General features: G+C 36.0%; 1 protein-coding gene across 1 annotated transcript in view; it reads right to left on the reverse strand.

Moving 5' to 3' along the window:
- Positions 1-8,119, reverse strand: part of fam204a (family with sequence similarity 204 member A) — a 19,870-nt gene extending 11,751 nt beyond the window's left edge. The window contains exons 1-5 of the mRNA XM_008430039.2: positions 7,755-8,119; positions 7,607-7,688; positions 7,503-7,533; positions 5,425-5,527; positions 3,286-3,375 (exon numbers count right to left, since the gene is read on the reverse strand). Of these exons, the coding sequence (XP_008428261.1) occupies positions 3,286-3,375; positions 5,425-5,527; positions 7,503-7,533; positions 7,607-7,688; positions 7,755-7,985 (537 nt within the window). The 5' untranslated portion in view covers positions 7,986-8,119. The remainder of the gene's footprint in view (positions 1-3,285; positions 3,376-5,424; positions 5,528-7,502; positions 7,534-7,606; positions 7,689-7,754) is intronic.
- Between the last annotated feature and the right edge of the window lie 8,791 nt (positions 8,120-16,910).

Below are 16,910 nucleotides of genomic sequence, written 5' to 3' on the forward strand. Positions count from 1 at the left end.
AATGGCGTTTTAACTAAAACTCTGAGGTGTGAGACGTTTAACTGAAGTCCTACAAGGGGTGCGAGTTTTAATGTTTTTATCTTGTTTAACTTTTTTTTTTCTTTAAAAATAAAAATTATCTTTGTCTTTCTGTTTATTCACTATCACATGCTGTTTTTATTTTAATTATGTGAAGCACTTTGAAATGCCTTGCTGCTGAAATGTGCTATACAAATAAAATTTGATTGATTGATAAAAATTTTAATCGTATTTTATTTGCCTATTATACATTGGTTTTTTGGACTGCCATTACTTTTGACTCGCCAATTTTGGCCCATGTGACAAAAAGGTTTAAACATTTTCATAACTACTGACTGTCAAAGTAAACATGCAAAACTTTGCATCACTTTTGGTTTTGGTGACTCCAATACGGTCAATTTCCACTGAAATGAAGTTATCACTGCTCAGCAAAGGGTGTCTGCTGCCAAACTGCTGTCAGGCCCCATCACGGTTCTGGCGCCGGGCGCCGGGGAGCGGAGAACCTCGGCTCAGGCTAAAACCGACCCGGCAGCGAAGTAAGAGGCTTTCAGGAGGGAAGAGCGCAGGTGCCACTCAGCAGAGCTTTCCTTTAAACTGCAGCAATCTGCTGCTGGTTAAAAACGGAGCGATGCCCATTAAACCTGGAGCGAGTTGGTAACACCGGTCCAAACGATGGAAGAGCTGCTGCTTAATGCTCTGAGTCCGGTTCAGGAAAAAGAAAGTACACCCCTGGGATCCAAAATATCTAACATGCTTTCATGCTTTTTGCTTTTTTTTTTTCCTTTGGTCACATGTTAATGTTTGAGATCATTAAATGAATTGTAATATCTGATGAAGATAACTTGCCACACAGGTTTGTTTTCAAGCATGAATCTTAATCAGATGTAAGTCCAGGTTTTGACTAGGCCTCTTCAGAGCTTTATTTTGTCTTTACGCTGCCCGACTCTAATACGACTGGAGTAAACGTTGGTGCAGAAATCAGAGATGAATGCGTTTCCTTTAGCCATAAAATTACGCAAATTGAAATTACAAAAACGAATTTGCTTAATGAAAACATGGCAATTTAGAAAAAACTCAAGTTTTCAATAAAAACTTTTTGTGCCTGGCGTTTGGTTTTTTATCAAAATAGATGTCTTTCACTAAAGTGTATTGGAAACATTTTTTATCACCTCACACGAGTCACATGATCAACAACTGGATGTTACTACTGGCAGGAGCTACAAAGAAGACGACAGGAAGTAGTTGGAAGACGATGGTTTGTTGTCTTTCTGGCTCACAGCATCACCGTCCATTAAAAGCCGTTTGTCGTTTTAACGTGTTGAGGCCATGGCTCCTCTGAAAAACTACAACGCCCCCAAAACGCCCCACATGCACATCCAGGTAAAACTGGCTTGTCGTGTAACCGTTTACATCCGTTGATGTAATGACGTAACGCGTGAACAAGCTTATTCATGAGTGATTTTAATTCACATCACAGTTTAAAATTGTTTTTTCAACATTAACCGGATTAATTAACCAAGAAATGGAGTTGCAGGTAATTACTGAAAGTCTTCCAGGTCCTGAAACAGTAAAACAGCCCCAGCATATTACCAGCCTGACAACACGAAGTAGGCTAAGAGCAAAAACATCAAACCCTGATCTACAGAAACAAAACTGAAGGTTCTTTCCCACCAGCCATGCTTAGTCAGCTGTAATCAGTCTGACTGGAAAGTCCACTTTTTGATGGGAGGTGTGAATGCTAATCAAACTCTGGTCCGCCTACAAACCTCGGTCTGGGTCAGAGGTCAGCAAAAAGAAAGATATATTGGGCAAAACGGCCTCCATGGGGGAAACATCTGCTGAGCAAATTTAGGTCAGTCATTTCACGTTTCCCACAAAACATCTCATCTTGCCTACTTAGTTGTTGCATTTAGTTGTTTAAGTAAAGTTTATGTCTAAATTCAATAAACTTTAAAGTTGACAAAGCCAAAAATAATACAAATACGGTTTACTTGTAAGTTGAATCCTCCGTCTTAAGCAGTGAGTGAAACAGAAATTGGTTGTTACTGTTTCATCATATTTGACACTGAATACTCCATCAATAATGACATGTTTACACTGGTTATTCATTCATATATTTCATAGTTTACTGTAAAGTGTATGTCAACTTATTTTGTGTATTTCATTTATTTACAATTTATTGTAAAAGAAACTAAGGGGAAAACAATTAGCAGCGGCCTCACCTCATATTTTCTGGAACTGGCGACTCTCATATGAACAAACACTGAAAAAACACTAAATCTTACCAAGTATTTTGGTCCAGTTTCTAGTGCAAACTTGCTATAACTTTTCAGCACAATATAGAGGCTTGTTTTAAGCAAATAATCTCTTAATATTGATGAAAGTGTCAGTTGCATTGGCAGATTATTTTACTTGTAACAAGACATTTTTCCCATCTTATAAGTTAATGTATCAAGAACCTTTGAATCAATATTAAGAACATTTTTACTTAAAATAAGCTCCTATATCTTGCTAAGAAGTTTCTTTTAAGTGAGTTTGCCTTATTTCAAGTGTGCCAAGTTATTTTCTCTAGAAACTAAACCAAAATTACTTGGTAATATTTTGTGTTTTTGCAGTAAACAAGGTGAAAATATGAAGTATATTCTTACATTTTCATGAAGGCAACATTTGGGGTATTATTAAAACGATTTAGCTGAAATTCTGGCCCAACAATAAAACCAGAGCCAACATTTAGGTTTTTTTTATTGATTGAAGCTCATGTGATGCTGCAAGCGACACAAAACATAAAACAAAGAAGTTGAAGTTTGTTGCAGCTCAGCACTGTATGGCTTTGTCTTTTAAACCAAAATTACATGCATGTGTGTATACATCTGTATGTGTGTGTTACATTTTATGCTAAATTACTTCCAAGCCACTCGATCTCCGACGTCAGCCTCAGTAAAACTTCAGGCAGTGCATTTAGGGACACGCACACTTCAAAGGTATGAAACTCTTACCTGCAGAATGATTTAACAGTTGGCTTGAAAGCAATGCAGCCGTTCATTAAAAAGCAGAGCCAAAAGTCCTTTAGACACTGCAGCACTTCAAAACTAAGGGGAGGGCTTTCCATTAACTCAATAGGAAAAGGGCTGCGGGACTGAGCGGCGGATGTCTGCGTGTGTTTTTGTTCCTCTCTGTCTTTGCAGCAGAAAATGGCCACGGATCCATTAGCTTGATTTGTCACAGCGGGCGCAGCCCACAGATGGCTTATCTATCTGCTGAACGTACCTCTCGACTGGCGAGTCTGTCGCTCATCTCCTCCGCCTTTGCAATGTCCCCTTCAGCGACGGCCTCCTCCATGCTCTTTTCCAGGCCGGACTGCGGATAAAAATTCAGATCTTTTTTTCTTTTTTATTTCAAATAGGAGCAGAAAGAGAGCGAGAGAGAAGAAGAAGAAAAAAAAAATCAAAGTAACTTGAAAATTTCCCCCAAGGCTGTATTTTTAATATGATCGCCATTACTACAAATATGTAGATTTCGCCTCACAAATGAAAACCTCTTTGATTGGATATTAGTGAGGAAATCTTGGAAATGCTACAGGAGATTACCAATCATAAATGTGATTCTTTAATTACATATTTCCATCACAGAGCCGCTGACAGGCCCCAGGAGCCCAAATCTTCATCAAAGTAAATAAAATACGCCAGAACGCAGTCGTAAATATTAATATTCCCACATTAAAGTCGCTCAAAACCAGTTAGTAGTAATATTTTATTTACTACTAACTACTATTTCACTTTGCAGTAAAAATAGTTAAAACAGGGACAATGTACAGAAAACATGAATAAAAGATGCTTCGCACCAGATTTAGCTCAAGCTACTCACAATTTTATTCTTGTATTTTTACAACTTTCTTGTGTATTATCGCATTATCATCGTATCGTATTATCATCAAGAGTATTCTTGATGATAATACACAAGAAAGTATTGTGTTATTTAAATGTTTTCTCATATTATGACTATTCTTGTATTTTTATGACTGTATTATTATGTCTTTATTCTCGTATTATTAGAGCCAAGTTCTCAAAATGTGTTTGAAATTAGCTATTGGATGAATCGTGACATTTCTACAGAGCCTGGTAAAAACATTAGGGGTAAAACGTTAAACTGTTTGATATTTCCTTCATTCTGGTTGATCATGATCGGCTGATATTTACACGAGAGACTAGGGCAGAAAAACGTTTCTCGATATTAGTGTTTCACATCAGTCATTATCAATGATTATTAACTATTTTTATTGTTTTAAATACTTCCAAACTATTTATGTGACCTTTCCTCTTTTATTTCCTCTCACGTTGTCGTTTATTTTCAAGCAGTCATGAGACAAAAGTGAAACATTAAACTGCTGCTGTGCCAGTTACTCAACAAGCTGTTGCTAGGTAACCAAAGTTGGGGGGGGGGGGGGGACTTGAAACTGCTCCTTACCCAGCAGGTTGTTGCTAGGCAACCAAAGAGGAGTTAACTTTTCAGGTTTTTGATTTTAAAGAATTTTCTAAATCCTGAATCAACTCCCACGTCACTTTGACCTGGTTAATACACAACACAGTGTTTTTGTAAAGCGCTGTATTATGTTGATGTGTTGATTTAAATTTTATTCATATGAACATTGTTTAGTTTTATTCCTAAACTTGTTCAATACTTTATATTGTGCTGTTTTTTTGTTTTTTCTTCTTTAAAACTGAACTTTCTCTGGGTCAGTTTTAGAGTCGGGCTAAGAAACAAAGTTTAATTAAACTATGAGAAAACAGTAGAAATGTTACAAGAATAAAGTAAGTCAAAATAATATGGGAAGTCGTAATAATACGAGGAAAAAGGTCAAAATAATTTGAGAATAAAATTGCAATATGACAAAAAAGTTATGTAACGACACCAGCATAAACTTATCTTAGAAGAATAAAAATGTAAAGAGAGTAAAGTCATACAACAAAAAGTCATAATTTGGGAGTAAAGTTGTAATAATATGAGAGAAAAGTTGTAATGATGTGAATAAACTCACAATATTACCGGAATAAAGTTGTAATATTAGAAAGATGAAGTAACCAGTGTTTGAATAAATTATTTTCAGTTACAGCTACTCCCTTTTGTCTGCCAACATTCAGACTTCTTCTTCTCTAGAGAAAAAAAAAAATCACACTTTCATCTGAAGCGCAACCGAAAGGCTAATCTTATCACATAACGTCACAGAACATAATCCCTAATATTCTTCTCTGTGTCAGGTTGAGTCATTACAAAGGATCCACACGTCAAATCGCACGAGACAATCAGAAGATACAGCGGCACAGAGACACAAAGGATGTAAAGGTGTTGCTAACAGCGGCTATAGAGACAGAATTAAAGCTCAGAGGACAGGTTGGGAGGCTTCGTTACCTTCGGAGGCGGCTTGGAGCCGGCAGGGGGTTGAAATCGATCGTTCACACCGAAATACTGCTTCAGCTCCTTCCAGTGCTTCTCCCGGCCGTCCTGTCGCCGCCTGACAACAACAAAACGTTCAGTTAGCTTTAAATATATGTGAACTGCAAGGCAAACTGCAGCTTGGATCATTTAAAATAAACCTTCGTGGTTTGGCTGCAGTGAATGAGAACAGCATTTTGTTATGAAAGAATTACTAGAACATTATTTGATCCAGAAAACAAAACATATTTGGCACTTCTGGCATCTCAAATGAATTACCAACAAGGACACAGAAATATGTCACAAGCTGGATTTTATAAATACAAAATGTCACACTAAGGCCTGACATCAAAAATATATATTACGATAGACACGTGATCAATATATGGTAGATAATATATTCAATATATAGAATATTAACTGAACCGCTGAACCTCAAAGTGGTTGGAATGAACTAACTCACTCACTCTTTGGTTACCTAGCAACTCAATCACTCTTTGGTTCCCTAGCAACTCGCTCACTCTTTGGTTACCTAGCAACAACCTGTTGAGTAACTTCCACAGCAGCAGTTTCAGGTTTCCCCACCACGCCTCAAAACTGCTTAAAAATGAAAAACGAGGCTTTGGAGTGAAAACTGGATAGAACAGGAAAATCACACCTCCAGTTTGAACATATTTCAGATGTTTAAAACATAAAACTAATCAGTAATTATCTACGTTTTTTTAGCCGTGTTGTCCAGGCCAATTTCATACTTTTCCAGACTAATTTTTTCCAGCGTTTTCATAACATTCATGACATTTAGATCATTATTACATTAGCCAAACATAAAAAAAGATAATGCTCAGGATTTATTTAGATTCAGCAGGGTGGTAAAAGAATACTTTAAAACTTTGGTAAATATTGATTTGAGCAAAGAAAGATGACATGTGGATCTGTTTTTGATACCATCTCCTTGTCTCTCTAAATGACTGGTAGATCCCAGAGTTTAGCATAATGACAACAATACCAAACTAGGGGATGGATGTTGGTGGTGGGAGGATTGGGCTGTGGGATTACTTTTGTTCAAATCAATTCAATTTAAAAAGATACTTTATTCATACCAGAAAGAAATGAAATGTTGTTGCAACTCATATTATCAAAGTTTCTTCAAAAAGTTGTTGTAGATGCTGATAGTTGTGGGCGGGCCTGTAACAAATTTTACTGGACGATAAATTGTCCCAGTAACTATTATTTATAAATCATGTTCAACTAATATAATGACATAACAATGCAAGTTCACTGTCTGGAAAACTAATTAACTTTAATTTTGTAGAAAACATTTAACACTGAAACTGGAAAACATTTTAAATAAGCAAAATAAAACAACAACCAAAACAATAATTAAAAATGGAATTAAAAAATACAAACAACTGAAACCATAAATAAAATGGATTACAAAGTCTCAGTAAAGAAAATTTCATCCCTTCTCATGAAATATTAGTCATCAGAAGGGAAATTATTGATTCATTGCTTATTAGAACAGGATTAGTTGTGGGGAGGAAGAATCTCCAGTAGCAGTCTGTCTCTCTGAAGAAGCCTCTGACTGAAGATACACTGTAGTTGTAGATATATCTGGGATTTTTAAAGTGATACCACAAACAGCTGTTAATGTCAGTAAGTTTTGCCCCAAACTTTTCAGATGTCTGCTAGAAAACTGATTTCAGTTAGACATCCTGGTCAACCAATGAAAGACCTCAAAGAGGTCCGACAACTAAATCAGCGCTTTGCTGCTTCAAAATATCTGTGGGGATATTCTCAAAACGGTTTAGGATAAGAGGAGACTCACGATCTGATCAATTTGGAGAACTTTTGCAAGGCTAAGTGAAAGAAATGTTATGATGCTAACCGATGAAACTGAAGCTAACGATGCTTCAATTAAGTATTTCCCTCTTACAAACTTCACTGTTTCAGTTCAAACTTCAGAATGAAGTAAATATTTTGTCAAGATCTAATGATTTTATATCACAAAACTCTGACATTTTAACAAAAAAGGACATAAAATATTCTATTTTTACCTGTCCTCTGCAGGTTCCTCGCTTTTTCTTTCTGTTAATTACAAAATAAGGCAATTAATAAAGTCGTTTTTAAATTTGCTGAGGACATCATGGAGGTTATTTACCTTTTCTGCGTCTTCTTTTTCTTCTTTCGTGGATCTTTGTTGTCTTAATTTCATCTTTCTTTTTCCGGAGCTCCTGAAATTTCTGCAGCACACACACAAATAAAGTGAATTCACAGCAGCTTTAATAAAAGCAGAAGTTCAGACCTACCTGCCACATTTCCTCGGATATTCCAGGCATGCTGCATGTCCTGGAATCATCGTCGACACCGTTCCCAGTCTGAGTGGATCCACCATCATCCGGAAAGTCTGTGTTTTCAGCAACATGGCTTAAATTTCCAGCAGAAAGATTCTCGACATCGTTTTCTGGTTCATCCTTCTCCTCCTCGTCTGGACTGAGATCGTCTTCCGTTAAATCTTTAGGTAACAGTCCGCTATACATATCGAGTCACTCATTTAAACACTAAATATACAAAATATTCAGCCTTACTAAGTGAAAAACTCCGGGAAATCCTTAAACTACATCACAGTTCAACACAGGCACTCGTTTCCGGGTAAACACTGTGACGTTTTTGCCGTGAACGCCCTCATTGGCTGACAGCGAATGACGTTGAGGAAACTCACCAATGACCGAACGAGGATGAAACTGAAAATGTATTTGGATGTTTCGGTTCAGTCCTTTTTACTACTTTTGGATGTTTATTGATATTCAAATAGTTAATTAGCTTACAAAAGTGGAATACATTAAAACCTTATTATTTTTTCAGCTGTTCCATTATAAATAATGCTAACGTAGATAGCTGGATAACTGGCTAGATACGTATCTAGCTAGCTAGGTAGATCGATTCTTCTGAAAGGTTTTTTTTAATCTGTAGTCTTTTCTTCTAGAAAAGTCATTCATGTCCTGTCAGTAAAAAATGCATAACAACCAGATGCTGGCTCTGATCCAAATTCTACATTATATAATTATATAAAAATAAAACTTATTGTTTCTACTGTTGCAAAAATATAATTGTAGTAGTAATGTTATCAATAATCTTTATTTATTGTGATTTAATAACGATTAGCAATCTGCTAAATTGACTTGTGATTTTTAAGTGCTTATTGCATGAAATATTACTATTCTTCATTTTCCTGTTCTTTTTAGAAGAACACCAGGCAGATATCCGCTGGTAATTAGTCAGGCTATCTGCTCAGGTAGCCATCCTAGTTAGCAGCTCGTAGTTTTGAAACATTGTGGAACTCTTTTAGGTTCCACACCATAATTTTATGAGGATAAAAATTCACAAACTGACATTTTTTTTCTTTCTAGTAAGTGAAGTAAAAGTAGTGTCCTTTAGTAATAATGTCCCATAACATAAGAACCCTCCAAATAAAAATCTGAAAACGTTTTTTAAGAGTTAAGGCAGTAGTTGTAAAAACTTGAATAAACTTGAGTGAAAGCCACTTCTAATTGAGGTGAGCCAGGCGACTAGCAGGTTTGTGAATTACCAGGAGTCATTCAGATGTTAACCTATATTTGTGTCATGTTCTGGCTCAGATAAGCTTCCTTCTATGACCAGTGGTTCGCAATTTGCTTAAAGTGCTCTGGGCATGACATTATTATTAGAATGATTAGCATGCAAATCTTGTGTAGCCCCTGGCACTGGCACTGGCATCTACCCTTAAATTGCTCTTTCACGTTCATTCACGTTAGGCCCCCTTTTGGTTGCATCTTAATGCTGGGACCATAATATACATAAATTATAGCCTGTATTTTGTGTGTCATATAAATGCAGGATAAAGGGTAAAAGACCCATAACTGCAGACATATATAAAAAGGTCGATTGAAAAAGTAGTGCTCTATTTTTAATCTGACTTGATGCTAAAGCTAGCTCATCTACATACTAAGAATATTATTAAAAACTGTTTTTGATGGACAAGCAGTAACAGTATCTGAATATAAATATTGTTATCGGTGAGTTTTGTCTTTGCTTGTTTGACATAATGTTGAGTTTATGGGAATAATAATATGCTTACTTTTTAAAAAACAAATCTATTTCAGGATATTTATAAGTAATTCTTTTCCTTTTTTGCTGAAATAACAAGAATTAAGTCACAATTTTACCAGGACAAAGTTGTAAAATTACAGTATTCTTTAAATAGAAATTAAATAGTTTAATAATCATTTCAAAGTCTTGCTACTGATAATAACTTGACTTTGATCTGTTAAATGATGAAATATTTTCTTATTTGTAAAACCAAAGTACATCTTTATATGCTGTGCAACATTCCTCATTTCTCATTATGTTTTATGCTGGAGTTATTATAACATTACTACTTTCTTCTCCTAATATTCCGACTTTATTCTGGTAATGAGGTCTTTTGGTGTTTTATTACTCTTGACTCGTATTATTCCGACTTTATTCTTGTGTCATTGAGTTTTTTCATGTATTAAGACAATTCTGGTAATATTGTGAATTTTTTTGTATTACTTTGACTTTTCCTTGTATTATTACAACTTTATTCTGGTAATATAACTTTATTCTTGTGTCATTACTCCTTTTTCTTGCAATCTTCTGAGTTTTTTCACTTATTACAACTTTATTAAGATGTTATTCTCATTATTTTGACTTATGTCTTTACAACTAGAATGGCTTTATTCTAGCACGGTGTTTTTCTTGCAATATTATGACTTTTTTCTTCTTTGTATTGCAATATTATGAATTTTTTCTTGCTTTTATTGTAATATTATGACTTTTTTCTTGTTTTTGTTGCACTATTATGACTTTTTTTCTTGCTTTTATTGCAATATTATGACTTTTTTCTTGTTTTTATTGCAATATTATGACTTTTTTGTTGCTTTTATTGTAATATTATGACTTTTTTCTTGTTTTTATTGCAATATTATGACTTTTTTCTTGTTTGTATTGCAATATTATGACTTTTTTGTTGCTTTTATTGTAATATTATGACTTTTTTCTTGCTTTTATTGCAATATTATGACTTTTTTCTTGTAATCTTTTTCTCTTAGCCCTGATACTCAGTCTCATAATACCAAGTTGAGTTTTTGCCTAAATATAAATAAATAATGTAAAAGTCCTTGACCTTCCTATGATCTTGGAGATTTATCCGGTTTATTTCTGCTGCGTATATTAAAGTTGAGTGATGAAGCTTATGTCTTCCTGAACATGTAAAATACATTTCATCCTCAGAAATAGGCCGCCATTAACTGGTATCACTCACTCTGCATTATCGCCACTTTAATTACATTTATGACAACGCATCAGAGACTGAAGGTAAACGAAAAGCACCAATCAACGTTAAAGCTAAAGAAATTTGATTTCCAGGTTTAAATCATTTTTTTATTGATTAACAGGCTTTGTGTTCTATTTCACAGTTGAATTAATGTCTCGGCTTCCCCACCATCCATCTTCCTCTCTCTCTCTCTCTCCCTGGCAATGCGCTGCAGTTCATTATTTCTGTCATTTCTTGGTAATTTGGAGTTGGCTGTTTAAAACTTAGAGCCTCTTATTAAGTTTTTGGCCACGGTGGATAAGAGGCAGGACTGTAAGAGCACAGAGATAAACTAATCATCTTAAAACCCTAATTATTAGTATCTTACTGTGACAGACTGTTTTTGCGAGCCAGCCAAATTGAGCCTCAAATGAGGAAAGGCATATCTGTGGAAGTGGTAATAATTTTAAGTCATCTCGATCTGGCTTGGTGTGGCAGAATTCATTAGTGGAGATTAGCGCTGTGTGTACAAAGTAAATGAGATATCTAATAGCAAACGTGGAGGTCTGGGGACTCTTAATTTCCTCACCAGTATGAGGGATGATGCTAAGAGGTGATTTTTATATATTTATATATATTTTTTAATGTGTTGGCTTCGGTTATGTGGATTTGTCTGCACTTAAACCAAGTAGTTAAACCAAACGGTGTCGCTAAACTGCTCACCTCTCACCTTCCTTTGAGTTTCTGCAACAAAAACGAAACCCGAATCAGATTAAAAGCCGGCGTTTTTCTGCCGGAAGTTAATTATGTGTGTAAGGAGAAGGTTGGGGGGAAAAATAATAAGATTACAAAGAATAATTTGCTGATATAATTACACCAAAATTGGGTACACACAATCGTAAAATACATGTATTGCTTGACCCGGGTTAGCCGGTGAAATAAATCCTCCTTCTATAGCCTTTGTTAATTTGTTTTTATCATCTCCAAGTGGTGTTTGTGCAGGCAGTTCAATTTGCATGTGTAATTCCACTGTGCAAATTGACAACAAGTAGATAATTCGAGGAAATGGGCTGGTTGCAGGCCCCTGCTATCTTCCAGAGCCTATTCATTTTGAGGAACCACTGAGGCATGAAACTCATACATCAACTATTTCCTGACAACGCTTTGGCTTATTGTCCCCTAAAATGTCATTACAGCCATTATTTATGAAGCTAATTCATTTATTAAACCATATTTACTCTGACAGAATTTGTTACATTCTATCCGTGTTGTGAGCGTCTGAACATTGTCTCTCAGTGTGGGAATCTGCACAGCTCACAAAGTCTCAAATTAAAGGATTGTGTCGCCTGAAATAGTAGGAATATTGTAGAAAACTGCAGAGCTTAAAATAAATTCATTCTTTATTGCAGCAACATAATCTCCATGTGAAAACTTCAGAAAAGTCCAGCTTTTAACTTCAGCACTTTATATAATGGAGGAAAATCCCACTTTAATAAGTAATTATTTTTACAAAATCATCATTTTGTGCACATAAGATTATTGCAGACAAGGGGAAAAAAAAACAAAGAGGAGTGAATTTGATAGAAAAAAACAGAAAAATGTGGAGATTAATCTAAAAATTATCTAGAAAATTATCTAAAATTTTCTAGAAACTTTTAAAAGTTGAAAATATGCTACAAAAATACAAGAATTTATGACAACGCATCAGAGACTGAAGGTAAACAAAAAGCACCAAGTCAACGTTGAAGATAAAGAAATTTGATTTTCAGGTTTAAAAGTTGAAAACATGTTACAAAAATACAAGAATTTTCTACCAGAGTCAAAAACTTCTGAATTTGAAAAGTTTTAAATTTTGCTACAAAAAGCTCAGAATTTCTCAAAAATCTTCTAAAAGTTTTTGAGCATCAAAAGTTCAAAGTTTGCCAAAAACTCGGAAATTTTCTACAAAAAAGTTCAACATTTCTTAATTTGAAAAGTTAAAACATTTTCTAGAAAAAACTCTGAATTTTTCTGGAGAAAACATGGAAACTTCTGCGCTTGAAAAGTCAGTAAATTGTAGAAAAAAGCTTGGAAATTTGTGATTTAGAAAAGTTAAAAATGGGTTAAAAAATTAATATACAAATTTCTGATCTTTTCTTTCTAGTTTTTTCTCAAGAATATTTGAGATTAATCTAAAGATTCCTGGATTTTGTTAAGACAAAATCCAGGAATCTTTAGATTTGTCAAACAAATGTTTGACTTTTCAAACTTTTCAAAAGTTTTTCCGGAATATATCTCAGATTAACCCCAAATGTTTGAGTTTTCTCTTGCATTTTCAACTTTTCTAGTCCATGTTCTTTTCTAGAATGTTTGAGATTGTTTGTAAATTTTATTTGGCAGAAATTTACTCCTTTTTTTCTGTCTACGCTGGCCATAAAACACCCTCATAGTTTGGTAACCAGGATTAATCTTCACTTTGCTTCCACACTGGAAACTGGAATTACAAGCAGCACTTCAAAGTTTTAAAATCAGGGAACATTTTTCCAGTTGGAGTGATCAGAGTCTCCTACCTTACTTATTTGTTAGACTTTCTGAAATTGGGCAGATGTTGCTCCAGAGTTTATACACATGTTGCATTGTGACGTCCCAACCCCCCTGAATCGTGTTTTTGCCCCTCCAGCATTGTGCGCATGCGTTAGTAGTAGAAAAAAGCCTGTAGTTTTGTAGTGAACGCTGCGTTTGCCCCGCTGCTTCCTAAACCAGCATTAGTCAGTTTCAGCGCGTCTCGGCCGACTTTCTGCATCGAGCCTCCTGGCCTGTTGCTGCTGACTTGTGGATCTGTCAGTTTAGTGCAGCACACTTCATGACAGTGTGGATAATTTTCAATTGTGAGCAGTGAAGGAACACACGGTGAACCGGGAGGTGTGTGTGTGTGTGTGTGAGGGTCATAAATTTTAATGCTACATGTTCTCTCTGGATAAATCCGTCACACCATTCTCTTGCATCTCTTTCTCTGGACTTACCTGTCACCCAAAAGCACTTATCACAGCAGTGGCGACGAGTCGTGTTTGAACTGTTTTACAATATTGATTCGGAGGCATGACATTTTAATTAATACTGGCTGTTAGCTGTCATATAGGCCGCCGCAGAGGCTGCGACAGGCGAGGTGGGGGCGCCGCAGATAAGACTGAGGCACTTATGGGGAAGAGGGGGATCAGACAGTCATGGGGCGAATTTAAGGTGGAAAAACAGAAATATCAGCGCGTACTGTGGTCCCGTCAAAGCCCATTCTGCGGCCTATAACACAAATCAGCGAGACGCGGCGTGTCCTGCGTGTTTTCCACAAGATCCACATCCAACGCCAGAGAGAGGGAGAGCGGGGGCGCAGGGCGACCAGGGGGAAATTAGGTAACTTTTTAGCACTCCATTGAACAGCAATAAGCTTCTAAGGATTAGCAAGCATAAACACATTAAACTGATGAGATTCATCAGCACTCTAGTGTCAAATCTATTGAGTCCACAGGCGGAGCTCAGCTGCTGCGCACTGCAAAAACACAAAAGCAATTCTGGTTTGGTTTATACTCCAAGTACACTTAAAACTAATATACAAGTAACTTTTCAGCAAGACATACAAGCTTATTTTAAGTAAATAATTCATTAATAATGATGAAATAGTTCAAGTTCCACTATTGAACTTGAATACTTCAAGTTATTATTAACAACTTGTTAATAACAACTTGTTAATAATAATAATAATAACTTGTTAATAACAAGTTATTATTAACTTATTATTCTAAGTTATTATTTAACTTAAAATAATAACTTATTTTAAGTTATTTGATTTAACTTAAAATAAATAATCTACCAGTGAAAAACTAGAACAGCAATTATTGACTTAAAACAATAATAACACTGAAAAGTTACTTATTGCCTCATTTGAAGTGCATGAAGATATTTTAGAAACTAGACCAAAATTACTTGGTAAGATTTTGTATTTTTGCAGTGCAGACAAGGAAGCCGGCACTTTCTGGTATTTTGTAGACATCAACTTTGTCCAAATCGTATTCTAGATTTGAACAAAATAATTCACAAAAACTCCTGAGAGTCAGAAGTTTGTTGATATAACAAATTTAAATGGCAAAAGTATCGCTATCAGTATCGGTATCGGTGATATATCAGATCAATACCAATCGGACACCTGCAGGAGAAACCCTGAAAATGTGGTTCAGGTATCAGAAGTTTAAATTTCATCTTTAATCTCATTAAACTGATCGCACTATAAAATATCTGTTTGCTAAGACGTTGTTTTTAGTGTTTGAAGGCATCAAATTAAAATGAAAAACAGATTTGAAATGGGAAGCAGCAGCAGAGCTTCAGGGATAATATTTCACTCTCAGTGATACAAGCTGTTATACCATAAATATACAAATGATCCTGTACAATATTTATCACTGTAGCTATTTTCAGAACAATAAATGTCTAAATGAGTGTGAATCAGGCGCGGAGCTATGGGGGGATCTGGGGGGCGGCTGCGCCCCGGCCCGGCCCGGATGGGTGCCCATGGGGGCCCGGGCCTGGAGGTGCCAGGGAGGGAGGAATGGTTTCAAGTCGCTTTAATGTCTGATTAGAGACGGAGAAAGTGCGCCCTCGCCTGTTCAGAAAGGTTAAATGTTAAAGTTACTGTCCTCAATGGAATATATAGTAGTCAGTCCCAGTGACTGTTTGACTCACGGTTTAGCCAATGTGCTTCCTGGGTAAAAATTAAACGAGAAACGCGGTCCAAACCACACCTGCACTCCCCCACCCACCTCAAAACTTACCAGCAGCACAGGTGATACACGTGAGGGGCCCGGTCATTGGCCCCGCCCCCCGGCCCGACGCTGACTTGTACCGCTAGTGGTGTAAATAATGGTTATAAATATCCATTATGCTTAAATGTAGCTTAATTTACAGTTAGTTTATCATATTTGGCAAAGCTGCATAAAACAAAACATTTAAGTTTAAATATTTCTTCTCAAAGGTAAGACTTGACTTGATTTGATCTGTTGTCTGTTTCCTTTCCAAACCATCGTAGCCTCTTGACTTTCACTGGAGGCGACCGGATCGGCATGAAATTATCCCAGTTTGAAACTTTCTACGGTCCAATCAGATGAGCCCAGATTTAATATCCACCCAGAGTCCGTCCAGAGTCCGACCAGAGTCCGACCGGAATCCGACCCCCAGATGAAATGGACTCCATGTTCATGGCTTCACCTGCATTACGTCAGAGTGCGCCCAACACTTCTTGTTTTTTATTTTTATGTGGTTTGTAGCATGAAAGTGAAACATGGAACATTAAATATGAAGTGATGCCCAACAGATGCAACTGAAACTGTAAACAAACCAGGTTTGGTTTTGAGAAAACAATGGAAATGTTGAAGCTAAATGCCAAACATTTCTTTGTGACCGTTTGTGACCGGGGTTAAAACAGCTTTGGGTTTTTCATGGTAGTTTAGTTTTATTTTGTTCTGATCTAATTCAGTTAGTTTTCTCAAATTATTATCAGCTAAATGTTGTTTAGTTTTTCTTAGCTATAGTAGTAGTTGTAGTTTTTCATACTTTGGTAAGTATTGTAATTATCTATACATCAATTGGTTAATGAATACCAATTCAAACTCTATGTGACGGCTGGGCAATTAATCGATTTTATTGATTACTAAAATTTTTGGTTTTTGAAGACTTAATTTTTGGAAAGTGTCCTTTTATCATTTTTTTACCATGTCAGCGCGCCCAAGGCTGCCATCTTGTTTGATGAGCGTGTTTTACAGTTTCTGTTTATTTGGACTTTCAATTCTGTGAAGGAATCTTAGAGTGAGATTATGAAAACTGAAATAATGTCAAAATATCACAAGAATATTTATAATATAAATCAAATACCAGAATAAAGTTGCAATATTAGGAAAATGAAGTCATTTTATGAGAACTTTGTGGTGGATTCACACCAGCCATGTTTAATCCGGTTTAATAAAACTCCAGTCCGTTTGTCTGGAAAGTTTGGTTCACTTGGGAAGGTGAGAATGCTAATCGACCAGCTACAAACCTCAGTCTGGGTTTGGCTGAAATGAACTCTGGTGCAGTTTGAATGTTTATGCGAACGCCAAGCGAACTGGAAACTGCTCCAAAAGCAGGAAGT

This window comes from Poecilia reticulata, linkage group LG15 (assembly GCF_000633615.1).
Source record: "Poecilia reticulata strain Guanapo linkage group LG15, Guppy_female_1.0+MT, whole genome shotgun sequence".
In the NCBI taxonomy this organism is placed as follows: domain Eukaryota; kingdom Metazoa; phylum Chordata; class Actinopteri; order Cyprinodontiformes; family Poeciliidae; genus Poecilia; species Poecilia reticulata.